General features: G+C 46.7%; 1 protein-coding gene across 1 annotated transcript in view; it reads right to left on the bottom strand.

Annotated features, from left to right (window-relative positions):
* Positions 1–25,727, bottom strand: part of KIAA1328 (KIAA1328 ortholog) — a gene marked incomplete at its 3' end in the record, with an annotated part of 110,210 nt that overhangs the window by 27,304 nt on the left and 57,179 nt on the right. Inside the window, exons 5-6 of the mRNA XM_018568776.1 lie at positions 22,717–22,844; positions 2,688–3,274 (exon numbers count right to left, since the gene is read on the bottom strand). Coding sequence (XP_018424278.1) covers positions 2,688–3,274; positions 22,717–22,844 — 715 coding nt within the window. The remainder of the gene's footprint in view (positions 1–2,687; positions 3,275–22,716; positions 22,845–25,727) is intronic.

Genomic DNA, 25,727 nt, shown 5'->3' with positions numbered 1-25,727 from the left:
TTCAGCGAGCTCTAGCGAAGTGTTTTCGGGGGAGGGGGGCGGGGGGGTTTTTAAAAATGAATGTGAGGCTGCAAGGAGGATGCGCATTTTCTTGTTCTGCGAGAATATGTAAAATTTTGCACGCGTGACCACGATGCGCAGATGGGAACAGGGGCCAATTTGTTTTCTTAAACAGTACCGTCAAGAGGCTTCGGTCATATATCAGGGGTCTAAGGCCCGGTTCACGCCTGGGCGTTTTGTAACGCGTTCGTACGCACTCAAACACAGAAATCCCATTGTTTCCTATGGGTATGGTTCACACCTGAGCATATTACAGGCCGTCTGAACGTGCTACAAAAACGGCCTACGCCCAAAGAAGTACAGGAGCTTCTTTGGGGCGTTTTGCCGCGCGTTGCCATTGGTATTCCCGAGTGTGGATCGGGGGTTAACAAAGCGGTAACCCCGAGCCACACTCCGGAATACAGCGTACAGGTCTTACCTTGTCCGCGATCCCCGCTGTGTTTTCGGTGGCTGCCGACTTCCGTCCCTTGCAAGCGGCCGCGTCGCAGGGGGGCGGAGCCGGCGGGAAGTTTAAAAGTGAGACTAAAAAAATATATATATTTTATTTTTTTTAAATAGAGAAAATAAAGAAAAAAACCAAAAAAAAAATCATGCCGCCAGTGAAACGCGCGTTTCACTGAACGAAAAAAACGAGATGAAAAACGAGCATAAAAACCCGCTCAGGTGAGAACCCAGCCTAAACAAAAGCCTTCTTTTTCAGTTTTGAGATAGAGAATCCCATATGCTGCTGTAGTACTCCGTAATAAACTCACGAATGCTCAGCACAGAAGACGTAGGAAACATGCGAATCGTTGTTTATTATTTCTTCCATTATAAATGAACACTGGAGTGCTCGCTACTGACCATTCCTGAGTTCATCTGTAAAAAATAAAATAAAACAAGGCAACTGGTCTTGTCGTTTTTCTTAACCGCTTGCTGACCGCGGTGTTACACCCCCTTCCTGTCCCGGCCATTTTTCAGTATTCAGCGATGCGGTACTTTGAATGACGTTTATTCCGTCACGCAACGCTGCACTGATATGAATTTTATACCATTTTTTGGGGACAGATAGAGCTTTCTTTTGGTGGTATTTAATCACCACTGTGAGTTTTTATTTTTTACTATACTGAAAATTTTGGGGGAAAAAAATTTTTTTTTTTACATTATGTTAGGAAACATTATTACCCAGTTTTTTTGGTAAAATATAAAAGACACGGTCACATCGGGTAAATAGACACCAAACATGTCAAGCTTTAAAATTGCGCGCGCCCGCGAAAATCGCAGAAAACTACCATACCTAAAATTGGCCGTAGGCGACGCTTTAAAAGCTGTTACCGCTCATCAGTTTAGTGTTATCAGTGATTGATGGCCCTAAAATTATTGCTCTCACTGCGACGTTCGCGGCGATATGTAACATGTGCGGCGTAATGGGCACAATCGTCGTTTTTGCACGTATGCGCCCCCGACGCATGTTTGCATGCGTGTATGTATGGGTGGGGACTTTAAAAAATGTTTTGTTTTTTTTATTCTTTTTTATGTGTAACTTTAAATTTTGGGGAGGGGAACTTTAATTTTTTTTCCACTAAACTTTATTGCTATAATAAAACCCCCTTATGTGATAGCAAAATATGTGACAGGTCCTCTTAGGGGGTCTCCAAGACCCCTAATGTCACCTAGGACCGCCCAAAAGAAGCTGATAAAGCACAGATCTGCTCCATCAGCTTCTGAAGCTGGAGAGTGACACAAGAATGCGGAAGTGATGTATTATACAACGCTTCCGCATTCTTGCAGAGGAGAGGGGATCGGAGGGAGCTCGTGTAACGATCTCCCTCTGATCCCCTGTGACACAGCCGACATGTTGATCCCGGGCTCGCACAGCGGAGCCCGGGATCAGCGGGACAACGGCGGGGGGGACCGATCGTTACCCCATACAAGCAATTCGCTGGTCATTCCTAATTGAGAAAGCTGGACGGATGAGCAGTGAAACTTCTTCAAGAAAAAATACAGTTGCCTTGATTTATATTTTACAGATATCCCATGACGTGGATGAAAGAGAACCTTCACAGACATTGCTGAGTTAATTCAAAGGGTTGGTATGCATGTCGGACATGTCTATGAACCCTCCCACCCCCTGCTCACCATCCGGCACATCTGATAATCCCAGTGTGCGCTTGCTTACTGGTGGTGGGAAAGGGGGGGAATTGTCGAGAGAGGTGGGAACAGTCTAGGAGAAAAGTGTGGAGGGTGGGTAATGGTGGACACAGAGGCATAGTGGCTGGGACAAAGCCGGGGGAGAGCACAAGGAAATATTGGGGGACACAGAAGCGGTGGGGGGAAAGCAGCAGCACACAGGAGATCACAGGCAGAGATTGGGGAGGAGCGCTTGTCTGGCAAGGCACACTGCATGTGGTTGAGCGGCAGGAGTCAGTGTGCTCCCTGCCCGCTCCCGTGGCAGCAGGAGGTTAAGCGCAAGGCTCCCCAGAATTATGGGGGGCTATAGTTTTGTTGGAAACCATCACGGCAAGCAAATATGACTTTCTAGGACTGCATACCAGTTGACCAAACTCACCACACTACTCCTCAACCAGCAATCTATATGTACACATGTAAACCGACAGAACACGACAAGGAGATCAGTAAAATGTCACCTTTCAGGCTCCATCTTGGTCTGCAGTAGTTCCTGCTGCTTCTCAAGCAGTTTGGCTTCGTGTTGCTCCAGTAGCTGCTGCAGCCGCTCTTTCTCCACCTCAAGCTCCATCTTCTGCAACATTAATTCGTGTTTCCTCTGCTCTGACACCGCCGACTCCTTTGGACGTACGACAACCCCATTGCTTAAGCCAGACGTGGCGGAGAGACTGGAAAAGGAGGAATCTTCCGGACGCCTTGTAAGCGACAATTCTGTCGGACCTCTCGCGCGGGCGCTCTGTGCCGGTCGGTGCCAGCAGCAATGGGACAGAGGCTGATCTAATGCACTGCTGCAGTGGTGGCCGTGTGTCACGTCCGGATAGTGTAAGTCGGCGATATCGGAACTGCAGCATTTCCTCCGTGCGCAACTGTCCAAAGGGTACCCGTCTGGGTGGCAATGGAAACCACATCCAGAGGCGGGGTCCGTTCTACAGCATGGGTGTGCCGCTACGGAGCACAAGCTTTCCAATTCGCTGCTCTGTTTATTGCGTGGAGCGAGGTAAGACCCATTCAGTTCTTTTTCCTTTGGCTGTCGGTTAATTTTTGGCACCTTTTAGGAACAAAGAAAAAAAGATAAATGGTTAAAAATAAAAAAAAAAAAGCAAAAAACAAACTCTAACAGCACTTCCCCAAACAATATATACTTGCACGATTTGTTATTTGGTTATTGTTAATGCAGAGCCAGCTGTACCCGCCCCCTCCCCCGTCCGTTTCGCCAGTCAGCGCTGGAGGATTGGAGAGGGGAGGGGGGAATCTAGTCACTCCCCTGTCACGCCAGAGAGCCGTGACAGGATCGAGAGGTGAGCAAACGCCGGTATGTGTTCGCTCACCTCCCGATCTAATGAGCCGACCTGTGACAGTCTCATTGTCACAGGTCGGGTAGAAATATGAGGTGAGTGAAAAGCACGCCCCTAAGGCCCAATTCGCAAATCGCGCGATTTGCATTTTGCGCGATATCGCGCAAATGCTTGCATTGAGCAAGCTAGAATAGTGGCAAAATCCACTCCAAAAAGGGTCCTGCTGTAGCGACGCACGACCCGCGACAGCAGGACCCTTTGCCCCATTGCCAAGCATTGGAGAGCGATATCGCGCGGTAAATAGCCGCGATATCGTGGGGAATTACCGCGCAATAAATCGCTCAGTGTGAACGGGGCCTCATAGTTCTCCTTTAAAGCTGAACTCCAGGCCAACTGTCCCACATTGCAAAGGACTTGTATTTCTGTCTATCCAGTCATGAGATTTACACATCTCTGTCACACAGCACAGACATCTCTGGCAGGGCAGGCGACCCGATTTCTTTTCTCACTACAGTTAAGTAACGCTTACAGGTCTGGGCAGTGAAAGAAGAAGCAGCAGACTGATGATCTAATCTCTGCCACTCTGCTCCCTCCTGCCACTCTGCTCCCTCCTATCAGCATGTTCCTTGTTACTACAGGAGCACAACTGACATGCTCCTCATGCTGCTCCTCCCTTCCCTAGTCTAAGCTCTGCTGTACAAGGACTATAAGAGGCTGATACCAAATTACAATCAGGTAATACACTGCTGGCATTTATAAAAAATCAAATTTCATTCCGTGTTAATGATGACAGAGCTGCATTAAATTGTTTTGTTTTCTAGGAGGTGCACCAAAATGGAAATTCCAAAACCGAAATTAAAAAAAATTGTCAGACCGAAAATGTTTTTTATTTAAATTTTTTCAAAAAAATATTTTATTATTTTTTATAAACTTTTTACATTTTTGTATATTCATTTTGATTTAATTCAATGTTTATTAAATATTTGTATTTTTTACTTCCGATCCTGTGCGATGCGATCAAAATGCTGCAAGCACTATTTTAATCGCACCGGACAGGGCTGGAACGCAGGCACAATGTGCCTTGCGATCCCATGCGGCGGATCGCATTGCGGCCGGAGGGCGCGGCTACGGCGCCAGTCACTTGAATGGCCCGCCCAACCCCCTCCTGCCCCACTAAAAAGTGAGCCGGCCGCAATGCGAGGCAGTGCGTTCTGGCCAAAATCGGGCAGGAACGCACTGCATCTAGTGTGACTGAGCACTTGCCCCTTGAGGTGCAGGGGTAGCTCCACTGAAAGGTAAGTCCTTTTCTTTACCTGGAGATCAATTTTAACCCCTTCGTGACTGACGACGTACAGTGTACGTCGCTCCCCCCCCATGTGATAGCAGTCAAAGTAAAGTTTAAAAAAAAAACAGTTTTTTAAATTAAAATTGAATAAAATAAATCTAAAAATAATGTAAAAAAATTTTTTAAAGTCCCCCGCGAGCATGCGCGTCGCCACGTAAACACGCGTCGGGTGCGCCTACGTATGAAAACGACGAACGCGCTACACATGTTGGGTATCGCCGCGCACGCCGGAGTGAGAGCAATAATTCTAGGGCCAGTATTTTGGGGTATCTCTAAATTGATGACCTGTGGGGGCTTTTAAAGCGTCTATGGACTTTTTGGGGTACTGCAGTTATTTGCTGTTTCACGGACGCACGCAATTTGTAAACTGGGCATGTTGGGTATCGTTTTACTCGTTGTAACCTCATCTTTTATATTCATTAAAAAAATGGGTATTTTATTGTGTTCTGGGGCATTTAAATTTGTCACTAAATGTTGGGGTTTAATAAAAGGAGTTGCGCTAATATTGCGCAAACATAAGAATTTGCAACTACCACCATTATATTGTATAGGGTCTTGGCATTCAGAAAATATATAATGTTTGGGGGTTTTAAGTAATTTTCAGGCCTAAAATGTGGAATATAACATGGGTGCAAAAAAATTGAAAAAAGGCCTCAGTCATGAAGGGGTTAAATGAACACAAAAGTGGATTATTATTAGGTATTTATCCCAGGCTGGATTTCGGCATCAAATCATTTTCAAAACTTCTGCTGTAGGGCAGAGATGCATAACCTGCGATTTTCGTGACACGGTGACTGGGCACCGACCACTTGCAAAACACAACCACAGTCCTTGGCTTCAGACGCTACAGCCGACTGCCAACGTGTGCACACATGAGAGATTGAATGGTACAGCCGAGCACAGCGAAAGCAAGCACAGATCCGTTAAGTCACAGAAAAGAAAACTACAGCGCCAACAGCTAGACAAGGCCGCAAAACTTTCCAGGCGACTACTACAGAGCAGCCAAGATCACACAATCTCTTCCATCCCGGTTCACCCAAGCCTGCTCAAAACTGAATGCCACCCCCTTCACCCGGCCCAATCCGTTGCAGAGAAACGCATTCCCCACCTCGCACCTATAGGTCACAAAGGGGTAGGGAATACCCCCGCTGCATCTGCCGCAACTGACTGGGCCGGCAGGGTGGAGTGGCAGTCACAGTTTTAGGACCGGTGAAGACCTGAGCAATCCGGGACGTGCGTCCCGGGGGTTGTGCGTAATTGCCACGCAGTCCCATTGATTTTAGGCCCCATTCACACCAGGGCGGATGCATTTCAGCGCAGTTTCCGCACAAATTTTAAAAGGGCGTTTTTAATCGCGTTTCAGCGCTGCAACGCAATTAAAACGCCCCAAAAAGCGTTGATCAGTGCGCTTCCGTTGAAATCTACATGGAACGAAAAAATAGCTCAGGGAGCATTTTGGGCAGTAGGCGGTTCAGATCGCCTGCAGCCGTGCGATCCGTCCCCACAGGAATGTATGGGGTTGTTCATATTCGCGGTTCAGTGCCATCAAATCCGCGCGACCAAACCGCCCTGGTGTGAACGGGGTCTTAATGGGGTACATTCGCAGGAAAAAAAGGTACCTTTTTTTTTGGCGATACAAGACGCGCGGCTCTTTTAGCGACTGAGGTGTTACATAGTATTTGAGGTTGAATAAAGACATAGGTCCATCAAGTCCAACCTATTGTGGCGACTGTGACCGCGCTGTATCGTGCACGATTGTCGCGTTGTCACGTATCGCCCAGGTGCGCACCGGCCCTAAACTGGGCCTGGGTGAACTCAAGTGAACTGGGCTCGCACCAAGCCCAGGCTCATCTTTAACCCTTGACATTGCTGCAGCCATATTGTGGGACACGTTTAGATCAACCTATGGAGGCCAGAGCCTGGGAATGCAAGTTTTGCTCCTAACAGCTGCAAAGCAAAGCATGCCAACGGCCTGCTCTGTATAAATGGCCGACAATCTCCTCGGTGTCATTATGAAGAACAAGTTGGCGCCTTCCTCGGGAAGATCATCAAGGTAGATTACCTTGGAGTTTCACAACTAAAGACTTACAGGTGTTGAATTATCCTTTATTGAGTGCAAACTTCTGCCTTCAACAAGACACGCCGGGGAAAAAAAAAAATACAACGAATGATCTCGGCTGTGAATTATTCATGAGCATTTTGCAGCGTGCCCGGGGCGTCATCCGTGGCCTTTTCCAGGTCATACGACACCAATTAGAGCAGAATTTTAAATTATTCAATAAGCTGAACTCTCCTGTCGTTTAACATATAGATATCAGTGCAGTAAACAAGTTAAAGCTAATGTGCCCTGGGGGGTTGCCGTGCTCAGCCTTAGGCTCGGAGGCTGCCGCTGGAACAGACAGCGAGAAGGAAAAACACTTGCAATGTTTTAATAAGTTCTTAGGCGCCCCTTCGGGAGCCATGCGCCGCTCCTGCTCCCCGTATCCGAATAAAATTATTAAGGTTATTACCAGCGAGCTTCTTAAAGAAGAGGCGCCAAACAAAAGGAAGGGGGGAGAGAGAGGAAATGAGTCGCAGAATAGTTTTGCATGTAAACTTTATATTGGCGCACCTGCAAAGATGATGAAATCACTATGAATTCCACGCTCAGGGATACAAGGAGGATGCTAGGCTGTTGTGAGGAGCCAGAACGGAAAGGCAGGTTTAACCTATACCTACATCGAATACCTGACTCCATAGACACTACAGGGCTACAAATTTATAGACACTTATTAGAACTACTATATGCCCAAAAGTATGGACACCCTTCCTAAGGGCTAGTTCACACCAAGCGCGGAGCAGGTGCAGACCGGATCAAAACTGCGTCCAATGTATTCCTATGGTATTTTTAGCTCCAGTTCACATCGCTGTGTGCAGATCCAGAGCAGGTAAAAAAACTGCAGCAGGCCCTATTTTACCTGGTCTGGATCTGCAAACGCATCAAAAAACGCATGCAAATGCCTGGAACACACTGAAAGCCCATGTTAAACTAAAAAAAAAAAAGCGTCAAAAACGCATCTAAAAGACTAGCGTGCGTGTGCAGAAACCTGACCGGATCTGCATTTGGTGTGAACAAGACCTAATGATTGAGTTCAGGTGTTATTAATGGCCATAGTTTTGGAACAGAATGTCCAACAAGCCCATATAGGTATGAAGGGCAAGTGTCCACAAGCTTTTGATATATTGTGTACCCTCTTTTTAAAATGGAACTGTCCACTTTCAGGTTTTATCCCATTTTTATATCCATGAATGCCTTGGATTGCTTAAGGAAAAACAGAAGTTACAATACACTGTTGGCTCACAATCCCACAAGAATATACTCTTACAATGCAGTGCATTTTCGCAGGATTTTGAGATCCCAGATCCACCGGAAGGCAGTGACATCACCTGTGGCTTCTAGAAGCATTGGAGGCCGGGCCATGGTAAGTTACTGGGTTTTTCATTGGCTCGATGGATATCTTGTTTGTTTTGCAGCGGGAGCTGTAAAAAGAATGTAGACCTTCTGTGTCCCATGGGGCGTCCTCTTTAGAGTAGAATTAAATCCCAACTAACTGACCATTGGGTATACTACAGCTCTGTGTAGGGGAAAGAATGAGCCGGGCGTTTGCCGCTGGGAGCTCCAATATGAGCCTATACAAAACAGAAGAAAAGCTGGCCACAAACCCAGGGGTCCGCTGGAATAGCTTACTGAAGCTTCTACCACATCACCCAATCATGGGCTTAGTCGTAGACATCTAAGCCTGTGATTGGGTGAAATGCATCAGTTGGGGTGGACATTGCGCGGGGTACCAGTGATGTGGTACAAGCTTAAATGAACTATTCCCGAAGGAACACAGAGTCGTAACCCTATAGTGGGAAGTGCCTAAATATAGACCTTCATGGCAGAACTATCAGGTATTATTTCGACCCTTTGGCAGCCGGCGATATATACCTCTAAGTAGTTTGTTTACCTGTGTAAAACCGACTTGTATATTTCAGTAGGACAATGCTAAACCGCACTAAATGCATGGCTTCGTAGTAGAAGAGTCCGGGTGCTTAATTGGCCTGCCTGCAGTCCAGACCTTTCACCAATTGAAAATATTTGGTGCATCTTGAATGAAAAAAAAATACGACAGAGGACCCGGGACTGCTGACCAGTCAGCATCCTAGATCAGGCAAGAATAGGAAAACCTTCCTCTCCCAAAACTCCAGCATCTGGTCTCAGTTTACATAGTGTTAAAAGAAGAGGGGAGGGTGCACAGCGGTAAACATAGCTCTGTCCCAACTTTTTTGAGACGTGTTGCCGCCATCAATATTACCTGATTTTGTCCTTAAAATGGTAACATTTTATCAGTTTAAACATCCGATTTGTTTTTTATTTTCTATTGTGAATAAAATCCGGGTTTATGAGATTTGCAGATCATTGCGTTGTGTTTTTATGTAGATTTTACATAGCGTCCCAATTTTTTTGCCCGAGGAAGGAGATCCTGCGAGACCCCGAAACGTTGCACTGAGTGTGATTATGCTGTTGCATAGTATTTGAGGTTGAATAAAGACATAAGTCCATCAAGTCCAACGTGTGTGTGTAGGTCCCTGTGTCATCTCATTCTTAAGAGTACCTATACCCCTGTACATTACGGTCACTCACGAAATCCTCCAAGAGCTTCTTGAATGATTCCACACTATTTGCTGAAATCACTGCATGTGGCAGAGAGTTCCAAACCCTAACCGCTCTGTGAAGAACCTCCTTCGCCCCTGGTGTTGGAATTTTTTTTCCACCAATTTTAGGTGGTGGCCTCTAGTCTTTGTTGTGGAGTTAATCGTAAAGAGTTTGTTGCTTTCACCATTGAACATCTTGTACATGAAAATCATGTCCCCCCTTAATCTCCTTACTTCCAGCGTGAACATATTTACATTTAGTAGCCTTGTCTCATAGTTCTGGTCCTCCATTCCCTTAATGAGTTTGGTTTCCCTCCGCTGGACTCTTTCCAGCTCAAGGACATCCTTTTTGTTCACTGGTGCTCAAAACTGGACTGCGTACTCCAGGTGAGGCCGAACCAGTGATGTGTAAAGTGGCAAAATTATAGACCTGTCCCGGCAAAACATACAGGACTCTACTAGCTTTGCTTACAGCAACCTGGCACTGCAAGCTATTATTTTCGTCAATAGACAGACGCATCTGTATTGCAACCGGAGTGTCGGTGTCTATACTTCGCTTTGTGCATGAGAACGGCTGCCATCCGTTGATCACCGCTGCACCCACCTTAATTAATTTGGAATAAGCGGTCAGGGGTGCGATGGGTTCACGGACTGGGTCTAGGGACTATGTCCCCCAGATTACCCCTGATCTGACACAATCCAATCCGGTAAAAATGGAACACCGTTCCATTTGTTTTTCCGGACCTGGTTGGAGCCGGGTGCAACCAGATGTAAATGTACACATGTTCCTTTAGATCCAGCGGCCCATAGACTTACACTGGGCATCCGATGAGTCCTCCTGAAAAACTTTACAGGTAGACCTGATGGAGCCACCAGTCTGAAAGGGGCCTACATCTGCAGGTTTCTATTTTACCACCCTAACTGACCCCTGCCCATTTGCATTTTTCCTCCACATTGCAGGCAGCTCAAGCAGAGCAGCGGGTCTTCAGCTTCACTCATGAGGGTTAAGCATCAGAAAGCCCTCACTGACCAGGATGCCATCATAAACCCCCATATTTATATACAGCTGGTCAGCATTGTCCATATCTGGGTATTTGCAGCACCGCAGTTTTATGCAAAACTACTTATTCATCAACGTTTAACCCCCGTCTACAGTTTAGGAAAGCTGAACATCAAACTTGCCTGAAAGATGCAGAAATATGTGCCATTTAATTGGCTTTGATGTGAAGAAGCGCGGTTTCCTTTAGACTTCTGAGCTCATCAAGCCAGAACATTCATGAAGGGGAACATTTTACCTTAGAGGCACAAAAAAAAAAATCCTCAAGTCACTGGTAACTTTTGCAGCTGCTGATTAGAAAAACGCCTTTAATTTCCTCCAGCTAAAAAACACGCGGGCTTGGGAAGTAATGGAGGTGTTGAGGGAACGCAGCGGGACACCCAGTAATTATACTCCTCCTGAAACTATTAAAAGTCATTATACGGCACATGATGAATTGCAGCGCGCCACAAGAACAGACAAGAGTCCTATTGCAACATCGGAGGGTCAAAATCAAATAATTAAAGTATTTGTAAAAGCCGGTGACTCCAATAAGTAATTAAAGTGATAAAAGCGCTCTCGTCGAGCAAAAATGTAAATAGGACAAGCACCTCATTTACAGCTCCCAGTTCAAACGCGTCAGTAAGGGAACAGGAACGGCGAATTCCAGAGGAGGGGCTTGGGATGGTAGAATCTACACCAGGGGTAGGCAACCTCGAGACAACAAATCCCATCATGTTCTGCCTCTGGGAGTCATGGCTTTGGATGCCAGGAGTCCTCCAATGCTTCATGGGACTTGTAGTTCCTCAACAGCTGGAGTACCAAGGTTGTCCAACCCTGAACGACCAACCAAAAACACAAAAAAGCAACTGCAGGTCACAACTTATGGTCAGATGCCGCAAAAAATTGAAAGTCGCAGGTCTTTCTCCAAAGACATGCTGGTAGGTAAACTGGCTCCTGTATCTGTGTACAATAGGGACCATAGGCCTTGTTTACACCAAATGCAGAGCAGATCCGGTCAGGTTTCTGCACACGCAGTGCAGTGGGTTGTGCCACGTTTTTGATGTGTTCCGGACCGTTTTTGGTTACTTTTTTTTAAAGTTTAACATGGGCTTTCAGGCACTTGCATGCGTTTATGCGTTTTTGATGCGTTCCAGAGCAGGTAAAATAGGGCTTGACGCAATTTTTTCACCTGCTCTGGATCTGCACGCTGCGATGTGAACTGGAGCTCAAAATACCATAGGAATACATTGGACGCAGTTTTGATCCGGTCTGCACCTGCTCTGCTCTGGATCTGCTCTGCATTTGGTGTGAACAAGGCCTTAGACTGTAAGCTTCTTGAGGACAGGGACTGATATGAATGTGCAACTATGTAAACTGCTACATAAGTTGTCAAAGGAGCTTTTATTGGGACATTGTAAACCGTTTCTAATATTGATATTTCGGTGCTCGCCGATACAGGAGTACTGATACTTCTGTTGGCATGGAGACAGTGTCATCACAAGCCGCCCAGCTTCTTGATTGCTCAGGAAGCAGGCTCGATACTGATTGGCTGGGATGCCAGCTTCCTCGGAATCAGGAAGCCAGGAGACTGGTTATTACCCGCCGCCTGGCTTCCCGATTGGCCGGAAAGCCCGCTGCATATTTCCTCGTGCCACTGCTGGTCAGAGAAAGTCTCCCTCTGACCGGAAGTTACAGTATCGGGCAAGGTATCGGAACATTTAAGCAGTACGAGTACTTGCTCAGATACTCTGTATCAGCACAGATACCAATACTATTAATCGGTATCGGTGCATCGCTAGTTTCTAAAAATTTGATCTTCAATGCAAGGAAAAAAAATAAGAAAAGGAAGAAAGAAGGTCAAAGTGAGCGCGGAAACATTTTAAGACCATGTCCCGACAAACGTAACCACTTCAGGACCAGAGCAGTTTTTTTGTTTGAAATCTTTCTTAATATGAATTTTGAAACCCCAAACAATGATATAGAGCCTTGGTTCTCAACTGGTGGGTCCTGACCCAAAAGTGGGTCGCGACACCGTGTTCAGTGGGTCGCCGCATGTCTTCCACTTCTGTAGGTGAGAGGCTCCTTCGCCTCCTCCTAGCACAGCCCTGTCCATTCTCACACCGAGCAGCCATTCAAAATATGCTGCCCGGCACAGAGTGTTGACTTGAGGTGGAGTGGGCTGGAGGTATGGCCTTGAGGGAGCTCCATCCATACATGCATTGCTTACAGCTCCCTTGCATGTCCTGTAGAGGGCCTGGAGTGGAGTGATGTTACATTCTGGCTTCCCGCACCTCTACGGGCCCGCATGGGATCTATACAAACAATGCACATATAGTTGGAGCTCTATCACAGCACAGCAGCCCACACTGGACCCCAGGCTGAGGATCCACTGCAGTTCTCGCAAGGTAGGGATGTTTGTGGCTGTGTGTGTCTGTCACTGTTTTTGAGGGCCATTCACACTAGTACAGGGCATTAATCGCACAGTCCCGTGTGATTAATGCACTGTACCATGCAATTGCACCTACCATGCATTCTGGTGTGGGAGGTGCTTTGCATTGCACCCAAATTGCAACTAGCCCCCCCCCCCCACACACAGTTCGATCACCCGCACCGGAACGCGCGGCAATGCTGTGCGTTCCATTGCAGTGCGACTTGAGTCACGACTTAATGACCAAGGACAAATGTGGGTCCTGAGGTTACGCAGGTTGAGAACCACTGATATAGAGCATATTTTTTTTTTTTTTTCTAAAAGCAGAGGCCGTGTAGAATAGAAAATGGCAGTTGCAATTTTTTAATATCACATATTTGCCCAAATGTTGATCAAAATGGATATTTGTAGAAAGAAAAAAAAAAACAACACTAAAATGAATTTTTGTGCACACAAACACCATATATAAAAAACACACAATTGTTTGGTAAAGTATAAAAGATTGGGTTGTGACGGGTAAAGGGTTACCAAACATGCTAAGCCTTAAAATTGTGAGCGCCCGTCAAATTGCAAAAAAACGACAGTACGCCGAAATTGCACATAGGTGACTCTAAAAAGCCTATCTGCACTCATCAGCTTAGGAGGTAACAGTGAGCGACGGCAATAGAATTATTGTTCTCAACCCAATGTGTGGCGCAATTGTCATTTTCACACGTAGGTGCATCCAACGTGTTTGCGTTTGTGCATGTATGTGGGGGCCGAGGGCTTGAATTTTTTTTTTTATTATTATTGATCGCTTTTTTTTTTTACACTTATAGAACTATGGTGAGAGTGAAATACACTCATCCCCCATAATTACAGCCGATGTGCGACACTAAAGCTGTCACACGTCGGCTCTATTGATCGAGAACTAATTGATCACATACCGCTGATCAGTTCCCATTCTTCTCCCTACAGAGAGCGGTGACCGTCAATCACCTCCCGCGTAGGGATCCCCCCCTCTCTGTTCCTCCAGCCCTGACTGGAGGGACAGATGGAGGGGGCGGGCACAGTTGGCTCTGACTCTAGAAAACATCTTCAGACCACCAAACAATGATATATTTTCTGAAAGCAGAGGCCCTGTAGAATGCAAAAATGCTAGTTGCAATATTTTATATTGCGCGGTATTTGCGCAAATGTTTATCAAACTGGTATTTTTAGGATAAAATAAACTAAATTAAAATGTAGTGCACAGAAACAGAACACCCAATTTTTGGGTAAAATATGAAAAACGGGGTCACGTCGGGTACATAAGATAACAAACATGTCAAGCCCTAAAATTGCGTTCGTCCGTGAAGCCGCAAAAAACTACAATACTGCATATTTCCCATAGGGAACACTTTAAACGCTTTTACTGCTCTGACGTTCACGACGATATGTAACGTGTGGCGCAATTGTCGTTTTTGCACGTAAGCGCACCGACGCGTGTTTGCGTGTGTATGTGCTTGCACGTGGGGGGCGGGGGACTTTTTTTCTTATATGTTACTTTAATTTTTAGAACTGTTTAAACACTAACCCTATTGCTATCACATAGGGGGCTAACAAGCACCCAATGCAATAGCAGATAGGGTGTGACAGGTCCTCTTTATGGAGACATCAGAGGTCTTTCAGATCTCTGTCACCTAGGGACGCCAAAGAAGCTGAGGAAGCAGAGATCTGCTTCCCTAGCTTCTTCTTCTGGCTCTAGGAGCCGGGGAATGTAAACAGTGACACCGGAAGTGATGTAATACACATCACTTCCGGGTCCAGTGATCGGAGGAGAGATGCAGCAGCCGTGTTCTTGTTTTAACCACTTCTGCGGGCCACTCTCTATAGACGTATTGCAGGCCCGGAAGTGGTTAACTACAAATCCCAACATGTCTCTAGGAGTCATGCCTATAACTGTCAGCCTTGCAATGCCTCATAGGACTTGTAGTTCCACAACAGCAGGAGGGTCAGCGTTGCCCACCCCTAGGTAAGGGTATACATCTACTCTGATGGAATATGCAACGTTCCATGTATACCCTTTAGCAAATACCAGATTCTACTTTTCATCTCCGACTGACATGTCGGCAGACCGCGCTTCTCCTCCTCCGCCGCCACCTGATAAAACACAAATACTGCAACTGCTCAGCTACGCAAAGTCACCAAGTAGCACGGCGCGGAGTACATCCAGAGCTCTCCCCTCAAACGGAGATTGTTTAGCTCTAATTAAATGCTCCGAGACCTCTGGGCTGACCTTTCCAACGGGAGACGAAAGCGAGAGATTGCAAAAGCCAAATGAACTGACACTGGAGGGGCCCCCCCGAGCGCAGACGGGAGGCAGAAACGTACTCGTCGTGTCTTATAACCACAGTGACAAACCTTCGCACCCCCCCCTCTCCCCAACCACCGCTTGGGGGAATGAGAACACGGTTCTCCAAATGTTCAGGTGTAATTTATTTTTTCCACGAGATCGGTATTTAAAACACACACGGCACCTCCGGGACCTTGTCCGCGAGTGCCGCGCCGCTACGACCCTGTAGCAGCTTTCTGTTTATAGGTCACGGGGGCAGTAAATTATTAAAAGAGAACAGCGTTCCGTGCGCGGCGGCGAACAATTAAAGATTACCGCGTGAGGGAAAAAACCAAAAAAAGACCAAAGTTCTCCGTTTTTTTTTCCCGCCTCCTCCTGGATCTGTGCGAAGCATTATGAAGATGTCAGGGATTTTTTTTTAAACATTTAAAATTCAAATTGTCTTGAGAGCGGATTCATCTAAAATTTATTCGCGGAGACTGATATTTAGCCGGCTGCTATCGAGGCTGATTGCTCTTATACGCGAGCTTTATTCAACTTTCTAAAGGTTTGAGAACACAAAGGATGACATTTCGGGTGCCGGGCTCGAGTGTGTCATTAAAATGAGATTGAAGCAGGAACATTTGCACTTTCTGCGGAGAAGCTGGGTTTGTTAGGGAGATGGCGGCCGCGGTGGAGGGAGGGGGGAGGGAGGGAGAACGTGTCAGAGAGCCTGAGACTGAGCCTCTCCCCCTATTCTCTGTTATAAAACCGCCTGCTTGTAGAGAACAGTGGCCCAGAAATGATGTTGTGCTTTACTCTTTGCTGACAGCGTCTCAGAGCATGCATTCTGCAATATTATGGAGTCCATCTGAAACTAGATTTACATTCTTGCTGTTCCATATTCCTACTGATATGTACTTTGTATACAGGTGTAGAGAGTCTCCCTCTAGTGGTTGTTCGTATGTCAGATGGCAATCTTAGAAACTCCGCTGAGGGCTTGCTCACACAAGTTACAGTGCGTTCCAGCGCGGTTACCTGCTGTGACACACTTGTATCGCATACTAAACTCCCCCCTGCGTTATGGGGCTGGAGAGTGCGCGGCGGTGCATTGAAGTCAATGGCACTGCAGCCACGCCCCCTGCCCGCGGTGCGATCACCTGCACAAGAACGCGTGGCACATCGGTGCCTGCATTGCGGTCCAGCCTGAAAAAATGCTGCATGCACCGTTTTCAAATCGCACTGGACTGCAAAGCAGGCACTGATGTGCCATGCGTTCTGGTGAGGGCGATCGCACTGCGGGCAGGGGGCGTGGCTCCGGTGCCATTGACTTAAATGTAACGTCATCCCTCCCCTCCCCACCTTGAACACAGGAAGCCGGCCGGGATGCAATACAGTGCGTTCCAGCAGCTATCCGCACTGGAATGCCCTGTAACTCGTGTGAACAACCTGTAAATGAGAACCAATACGAGTTATCCCCGAGTAAAAAGTGAGAAGATGTCAGCTTCCAATACGCAGAGTGTGGCATATATACGCAAAAACAATAAGGCAGCAGCTGCTGTATTGGAGTCGGGCTCCCTAACACACAAAAAAATTGGATTTTTTGGCATTTGCTGTAAATCCTTTCCTTTGCCTTCATTGGAGATCCTGATCTCTAACCAATAGGTTATACTGCCACCTGCATGAGTAGGGCGCTAGGTAAAAAACTGGAAGGCGCATCCGGTTTGAGATCAGGATCTCTGCTGTGCCCTTTAATGAACGGTAGAGAAAATAGGATTTTTTTTTTGTATTTTACCATAAAATCATCTTCTCTGCATTCATTTACGGACACAGCAGAGATCCTGATCTCGAACCGAAGGGCCTGTCAGTTTTTTTGACTAGCATTCTACGCCTGCAGATGGCGGTATATCCCATAAGTTAGAGATCGGGATCTCTGCTGTGTCCTTTAATGAACACAAAATATGGATTTTGTTCTTACCGTAAAATCCTTTCCTCGGAGTCCATCGAGGGACACAGTTCTGAAAATTTCTGAGACCTAGTGTCAGGAGCCGGGTCTGAAACCAGAGCCTCTGCTGTAGCTGGCGGTGGTTCTACCTGCTGAGCCACCTAAGAACCTTGGATAGCTCCTTGCCTGATCTCCTGTGTATCCTCAGTTATACCCAATCAGATGCTGAACTCTGACCTCCTTGCTCCTCCCTTGAACTTCCTATTTAAGCCATGCCTCTGCACTTCCTCTTTGCCAGATTATTGTGCTCCTGCCTTGATCTTGCTTCCTGTTCCCTCTGTGCTACAATCCACTCAAACTGCTTCCCGTGTACCGACTACTCTCTCCGTCTCCCGCTACATACCCGATACCTTTGGCTCCTGACCTCAGCTTGTTCACTGACTACGTATCTGCCTGCTCCTCCACCACTACCCTCTGCTTGTGTACCAAACCCGGCCCTTTATACCACAAATTGCCTGCTGGTTCAGCTACTGGACTCTGAGCCTGATCCCAGATCGTGACACCTAGGGTTATGCTGCTGCCTTTAGGAGAAAGGAACACTAGGCAAAAAAATTAAAAGCCTGCCACTTTACAGGAATATAACCCCTCCCACCCGCCTGTTGCGGCAAGCAGTGTGAGGGGAGGGAGCTGTATCCCTAAATGGACTGTCAGGGATACCGGCACAGGTGACTCCACACCTGCGCAGGTACTCGCACAGGCAGACCAAACACGTGTGACCACACAGGACAAGGCAGAATGCATGATATACAGTTTATTATAAGGAGCAAAACAACACAAACCAAGCACATACAAATGGATAACATAAAGGAACCAAAACTATGAGCAAACCACAGAACACCTACACAGGGTATAACAGGGCAGGAAAACCTGGGGAGCAGGGCAACAGGACTCAGGAACATGAGCAGGTTACCGGACTCGGGAACAGAAGCAGGTTACAGGACTGGGGACTCGGGCTTAACAGGAAACAATACTGAGCCACAGACCTGACTGCAGGGAGGGCTTAAGTACCCTCCCAGGGAGCACCAAGTGGTGGATAATTGGTGGCAGCTGGGAGACACCTACAGGTGAGCACTGGGGTTGCAGTTTCCAGCACCCCCCAGTGGAGGTCTGGTACCTAGCAGTTCCTGGCTGCCTGGAGACCCCTGCAGGTGAGTACGGAAACTGCAGGGCTTAGCTCCAGCGCCACCTGGAGGCGCTCTGGATCCTAACATGGGCTCTGAGAAAGGATTTTACGGCACCAACAAAATTTGGTAAAAGTGTAAACAGAAGACCAAGTTGCGGCCTTGCAATCTGAGTAACACAAGCTTGATTCTAAAATTCCCAAGAAGCAGGGAAAGGAGGAACCTTATCCCGCAACTCATATGCTTGAATGACAACCTAACCAATCCACTTAGAAATAGTGGATCTAGAAGCCGAACAACCTTTTCTAGGACCTTCACGTAGAACAAAAAGAATCTGAACGCCTAAAGGGAGTTGCGGCTGACAGATAAACTCTTAGAGCCCGCAAAGCATCCAAACAATGAAGAGAAATATCCTTAGGATGAACAGGAGCTGGACAAATTAAAGGTAAAGCAATGTCTTTGTTGAAATGAAAGGCTGAAACCACCTTGGGTGAAAAAGAAACCTGCGGTCTTAAAACAATCTTGTCCTTGAAGAACCAATAGGGATCTCCACAAAACAAAAAACAAACAGACAACTCGGAAACCCTTCTAGCTGAAGTAATGAGCACAAGAAAGGCGACCTTTTAGAATAGCAAAGATAAAGGAAGGACTTGGATAGGTTCAGAAGGTGGTTTTTATAGAACAGATAAAACCAAGTTCAAATCCCACAGAGGAAGAGAAGACCTAACAGGGGGAGCCACACGTGGAACTTCCTGAATAGGAGTACGAAGGAATTAGAGGCAAGAGGACGTTGAAAAAGGTCAGACAAGGCAGATAAATCGGACACATTATGGTATGTAGAGCGAAACAATGATCTCCCCCGCGTTGAAGACAAGACAAAATTCACGATAGTGAAAAAACACACGACATAAAATCCCAAGGAAAAACAAAAATAAACCTTCCATGTACGAGGATAAATCTTACATGTACTGAAGAAAGCCAAAAGAGGAAGGGTAGAGAAGCGCCAGCAACCTAGCGCGATTAGCAGGTGTATGGAGATTCAAAAGGAAGTTCTGAGTGTTATACTCACATCTGGGTGAATTATTTGAGGCTTTTGGAGGAGAATTTCAGGAAGGTGGTGCTGTGTGGAGGAGTGTCAGCACTTCCGATCGGGCATACGTATCCATCTATTTCTGCCAACACCCTGGAGGAGAATTTCAGGAAGGTGGTGCTGTGTGGTGGAGTGTCAGCACTTCCAATTGGGCATCTGGGGCATCAGGGTGTTGGCAGAGGTAGATGGATACGTATCCATTTATTATAACACTCAGAACTTCCTTTTGAATCTCCATACACCTGCTAATCCACGCTAGGTTGTTGGCGCTTCTCTACCCTTCCCCTTTTGGTTTTCTTCGGTACAAGCTCGGGACACCCCGGTGCGCACATTTGAGAAGCAGCACACCCTGTGGCCCCAATACCCCCTCCCAGCCACTCGTAGAGCGCTCATCTCCTGGACTTTTCCTCAACTTATTCACAAATCTTACAGATAAAAGATCTACGAGTCTTAAGCATAGTTGGAAAAACAGAATCGGAAATTCCTTTGCCTTTCAAACACTTGGGTTTCAACAACCAGGCTGTTAAAGCCAGCGACCGAGAAGAAAGGTAGAAGATTGACCGCCGAGACAAGAGATCTGGCCAATCTGGAATTAGCCAGAGATCGTCTTCCAAAAGATAAACCAAATCGGCATACCACACCCTGCGAGGCCAGTCTGGTGTGACAATGATGACTGGAATTCCTTCCTGTTCTAGCCTGCGAAGGAGTCAATGTAACAGCGTTAGTAGGAAAACCATACTGCTCCTTACTGAGTGAAAACTGCGTCATCAGTACCCAAGAAAGAGGGAAGTCTCTCCACGGTCCTGTTCCCGACATAACAAGAATCTCTAGATATTACTGGCCTGACCGTTATATGATGAAAACAGGAACACAGGACCACCCCAGGATGAAGCACAAGTACTGAGACCAGAAAAGACCGGCTTCATGACAGCTAGAGAATCTTCCAGGATTTAACCTATCCGGCCTGAATCTCTCATTTTTGTCGGCTACCTAGAGAGACTCCCAGGATTTAATAATATCCGATATGGATCAGCTTGCAGCTCTTGGTAGTAGAATCTTCCGCGAAGAAACAAAACAAACTAAAATAATGAAGCAGAATAGAAGGAGACATCCATTCTCCTGAAGACACTAAGGGGAACTGCCAGGTGGGAGGGGTTATGTCCTTAAAGAGAACTATGGGGGTCAGTGTTTTTCCCCTCGAGTTCTCTTTAGGGTCACGGGAGGACATATACTAGCCTCTTCCCGTGACCCAAAGCTCAGTATATAGCGAGCTATTGCCCATGATATACTGAGAGCGCAGAGCCGGGACGGAACCCGACAATACTCTCTGGATCCACCCAGCTGTGCGACAGCTGGCTCTGCCTATCTAGAGGCAGAGCCAGCAGTGCCCGCCCCCTTCCCCGTCCATTCCTCCACTCAGCACTGGAAGATCGGAGAGGGGAGGGGGGGTAATGCCTGCGGGGAGCAGTGAGTGACAGTCACCGCTCTCTGCAGGGAGATCATCAGAAAGTGAGCGAGTGACGTTATATGTTCGCTCACTTCCCAATCAATAGAGCCGGCCTGTGACAGCTTCTTTGTCACAGGTCGGCTCTATGAGGATGAGTGGAAATCACTCACCTCACAGTTCTCCTTTAAAGTGACAGGCTTTTCGTTTGCCTAGTGTCCGTTTCTCCCAGAGGCGGCAGCATAACCTCAAGAATTCTTCAGAGCTGTGACCCTCAATGGAGAAAAACAGTAAGTATAAGAAATACCATTTTTCTTCCATTCATTGAAGGACACAGCGGAGATCCTGATCTTCAACCGATGGGCCTGCTTTTTTGCCTAGTGTCCGACTCCTGTAGGTGGCAGTATAACCCATCGGTTATAGATCAGGATCTCCGCTGTCTCCTCCAATAAACAGAAGAGAAATATGAGTTTTTGTACTGCCTGAAAAACCATTTTCTCTATAGAGATCTTAAATCTCTGAACATTGTCCAATGACCCAATGGTGAGAGATTCAGTGAACGGAAGAGAAAAAGTCACATGACAATTATGGTGAACCTATCACTTAAAGTGTGTGTAAAACCCCAACAATGAACTTCTCTTATTTGCTTCATTTTGTTCTGTTAAAAATGGCAATAAAAGCGTTGTTATAGGGTACCAACCTCTTGCAGTCCCTGCACAGCAGACATTAAACTGGAAGAAGGTAAAGCGGCACATGCGCAAGAAGCATACTGATACTATAGAGCAGAGTGACAAAGATAAGCTCATCAGTCTGCTGCTTCTCCTTTCACTGTCTTGTCACTGGGTGGAGGGGGGGCAAGACCTGTGTTACTGAGCAGCAAGAGAAGTCAGGTCTCCCGGGCTGTGCTGCGAGGCAGAGCTGTGTAAGTCTTAGGACTGGATGGACCGAAATACAAATCCTCTGGCAGATAAAACTGCTCCCCCATACATAATTCATTGTTGTATTTAGCCGTTTGCCTGGAGTTCAGCTTTAGGCCTCATTCACACAGCTAATTGTCGGCCCGTGCAGATCTGTGCGGCGTGCATCGGGCCACTCCCGGGAAGGACAGGTGCTGCGTGTGATTTGTACGCAGCAGCCTGTTCTTCTCTATGGGAATACGCGGCCGTACGCTGCCCTACGCTCACGGACGTTCAATACGGGCGAGCGTACTCCCGTGTACTCCCATAGAGAACAGGTTGCTGGGTACAAATCACACGCAGCACCTCTCCTTCCAGGGAGCGCCCTGATACGGCCCTGCACGCCGCACGGATCTGTACGGGCCGGCGCTTAGCTGTGTGAATGAGGCCTTGCAGTGCAGAGGAGAAAAAAACCCCAAAGATATACAACACACTCGCGCTCATTTACTATGTGCCGGAATCATCATATTCCCACTTTCCACATTTGTATGGACTGCTCTCTACATCCAACAAACATTATCTGCACCTCCGCAGAGGCGAGACGATTTGCATAATTGATTCGACCATTAAAATGTCCTTTCTACTGTATTAGGAAATATACAGTGCGCTAATTGCTCTTCATTAGGAAGCCACGCTCGGCTCCCCGCTGCCCTGCTGAGCACTTCAGAGACTGTGCGCGGCTTACACGACCCGCAAGCCTGCGTGACACACTGAGGGCAGAGGAGGGGGGACGCCTGATCAGAGCTGGGAGGTGGAAGGCAGCTTCGTTATTAGACGTGGCAGACGGTCAAGCTCACCTGATGGGGCTGGACGCTCCCGGCACCAAGGTCAGACAGCGATCGGCTCAGCTTGTCCTGCTGCTCGGACAGGTATTTCTGGTACAGGCTCAGCATCTCCTGGCACTCGCGGTACTGCTGCTGCTGAGGTGGAAGGGATTGTTAAGGAAATTTTTTGCATGGGCTGAACATGTATCCACATCAACAATAAAATATCTATAGAAGAGCAAATTATTATTATTATTACATAGTATTTATATAGCGCCAACAGTCTGCGCAGCGCTTTACAATATAAGACATTATAATCACAATGCAATTCAAGACAAGATGTAAGGAGGGCCCTGCCCCTGAGGGCTTACAGTCTAAAAGTGGAGGGGGAAGTGATACATGAGGAGGTAGCTGTGTGGGGATGAATTGTTTGAGAACGTAATGGTTCAGTGGTTAGTTTGAGGTGGGATAGGCTGTGGCAAATATACACAGACATCGGCTGGACATACAGAGCAAAATATTTTAAAGTGGACCTGTCATCTGCATACTCCGTAATGTGTCCGTGTAACGGGTCATGCATTAGAATACTCATGACGGATCTTGCTGCCAGCCTGAAATACGCATGTCACAGTGTGTAAAGTACTCGCATTTATGAGCAAATACTTGAACATTCATACTAGCCACTAGAATAAAATAACACTAGCACGCTCCTCTCTGAACACAAGTTTGGGGAATTTTTATTTGCATCCCGGGAAGCTGCTCCGGATTACAGATCTAAACACCAAAAGGTGTATGGACTCATAGGCTATTGACTAAAAAAAAAGAAGACACAAACAGCAAAAAAACAAAAAACACTGTAGAGCTCTAAAGCTGCATTCACACCAAAGAGACACCTATGGCGTGTTTTTTGTGAGTGGTTTTTGCACACGTATGTAAAGTCGTGCGTTTGTGAGCAGATTTTGGCACATTCATGTGAATGGGTAAAACACGCACAAAAATTAATAGCAAAGCGCATTTTTTTAGCGTTTTCTAGAGTCTATGGGGAAAAAACGCGCTGAAATCTGCCCCAAAGTAGCTCATGTACTATATTGCGCTTTTGTAGGCATGCAAGAAAAACGCAAAAGGTGTGAACAGGGGCCATGGAAAAGAATGGGATTCCTGGGGCTGGGCCTTTTGTCGCGCTGAATCACCTGCAACAAATATCCTAGGTGTAAAGTGGCATTATTATTATTATGCAGTATTTATATAGCGCCAACAGTTTGTGCAACGCTTTACAATATAAGGAAGACATTACAATCACAATACAATTCAAGACAAGATGGTGAGGAGGGCCCTGCCCCTGAGGGCTTACAATCTAAAAGGGAGGGGCCAGTGATACATGAGGAGGTAGCTGTGTGGGGATGAATTGTCTGAATTGTGGCTTCTTTTAGTCCGTGTGCAAAAAGCAAAAAACACTTCCAGATATGTATTACCTGTATTAGATATGCCGGACTGATTGAGTTTTGAAAGCAGCACGACTCGAGCAAAAATCGAAAGAACAAATGTAAAGACAAAAAGGAATTTCACGATGCTGAATCAATAAATCCTCATTACAAATATGTGAATAAATATAATTGAATAAAAAAAATCTATAGTAAAGAGACATGAAGTGTTAATTGCATATCAAAATCAGTGAACTTGTACTCAAGAGCATTGACTCTATCCGTGTAACCCTCATACATCACTATAGCCGGGGGTGTCTCTAGCGTGTTCACTGCCTAAGGTGGCGGCGGGTGGGGGGTTATGGGTGCCAGTGGTGCATGCTAACCGTGGGGAGGGTGCGTCCAGCTCAGCTCCTGGAAACAAGTGACGTCCAGTGATCGGAGCTGAGCTGGAGGCTTGCAACTGCCCATAGCAACCTGGGATGCTCTGGCCGGGAACGGGGCGGCAGGCACACTACAAACATTATACGATTAGTTGACTGATTCATTTTTCAATGAATCGGATAAAATAAAATAAATGCCATCATTAAACTTAAAATAAAATACACAAATGCCGCGTTGCAAACAAAATTGACTTCAGAATGAAAACTGCATGCACAATTTTTTGTAATTGCACCACACTGGAACGCATGGCATTGCGGTACCGCATGTTCTGGTGCGGGCGATCGCACTGCGGGAAGGAGCATTTGGGCTGTAATTGAAATGAATGGCACCGCAACGCACCTCCCGCACCAGAATTTGTCAGGCCGAAACTGAAAATTACTTTTCCCACCTTTTTTAATTTTTATTTTATTTTGGGGGGGGGGGGGCTATTTAATTAACTTTAATTTTTTTTTCCTTTAGTGCAGGGAAATATCAGGGGTCTACACCAACCCCTGATATTTCCCTTTTAAAATAGAAAAAGACATTGGGAACAGAGTCCTCAATCTCTTTTTCTGCAGCCCCCGCAATGAACAGGAAGCTCTCAGTACAGCGGCTTCCTGTTCATTCATAAAAACGAGGAGATAGTAAACAGATACAATGTCCACAATCATGAATGAACAGGAAGTGATGTAGCGCACATCCTGTTCATTCCCAATTGGGGACCCAGTATCTGAATAATATGTCCTCAATTATATTTACAAACATCATAGTGAGCACTGATCACAGCAATGTTTGAATATTACAGGGAACGATCAGCAAATATTTCACATATTTACTGATGGTCCCGCAGCTCTCCTTCACGGACCGCCCCACTCAGCCTCCTGACCGCTTTCTCCTCCCCGCTGGGACCTGTGCCCTCTCCAATCCCCACTGCCTCTGCCGATTCAGGCAGGGGGAAAAGCAGCAGGGATCAGAGGGGACACAGACAGCAGCATGCAGCAACCTCTCACCTTGTGACTTGCTACAGTTACAGTGTTGCAGTCTGATTACTGGGGGGAAGAGGAGATCGAATAAATGCCACCTCCTGCCTGCAGGAGAATGCTTCCTCCTGCTTGATCACTGGGGGAGGGGAGACAGAGGAAATGAGTCCTCCTGTCTGCATCAGTCTGATCACTGGGGAAGGGGGGACAGAGGAAATGC

This window comes from Nanorana parkeri, unplaced genomic scaffold (assembly GCF_000935625.1).
Source record: "Nanorana parkeri isolate BGI_ZX_2015 unplaced genomic scaffold, ASM93562v1 scaffold1242, whole genome shotgun sequence".
Taxonomy (NCBI): Eukaryota; Metazoa; Chordata; class Amphibia; order Anura; family Dicroglossidae; genus Nanorana; species Nanorana parkeri.
This window is presented reverse-complemented; position numbering and strand designations above follow the sequence as displayed.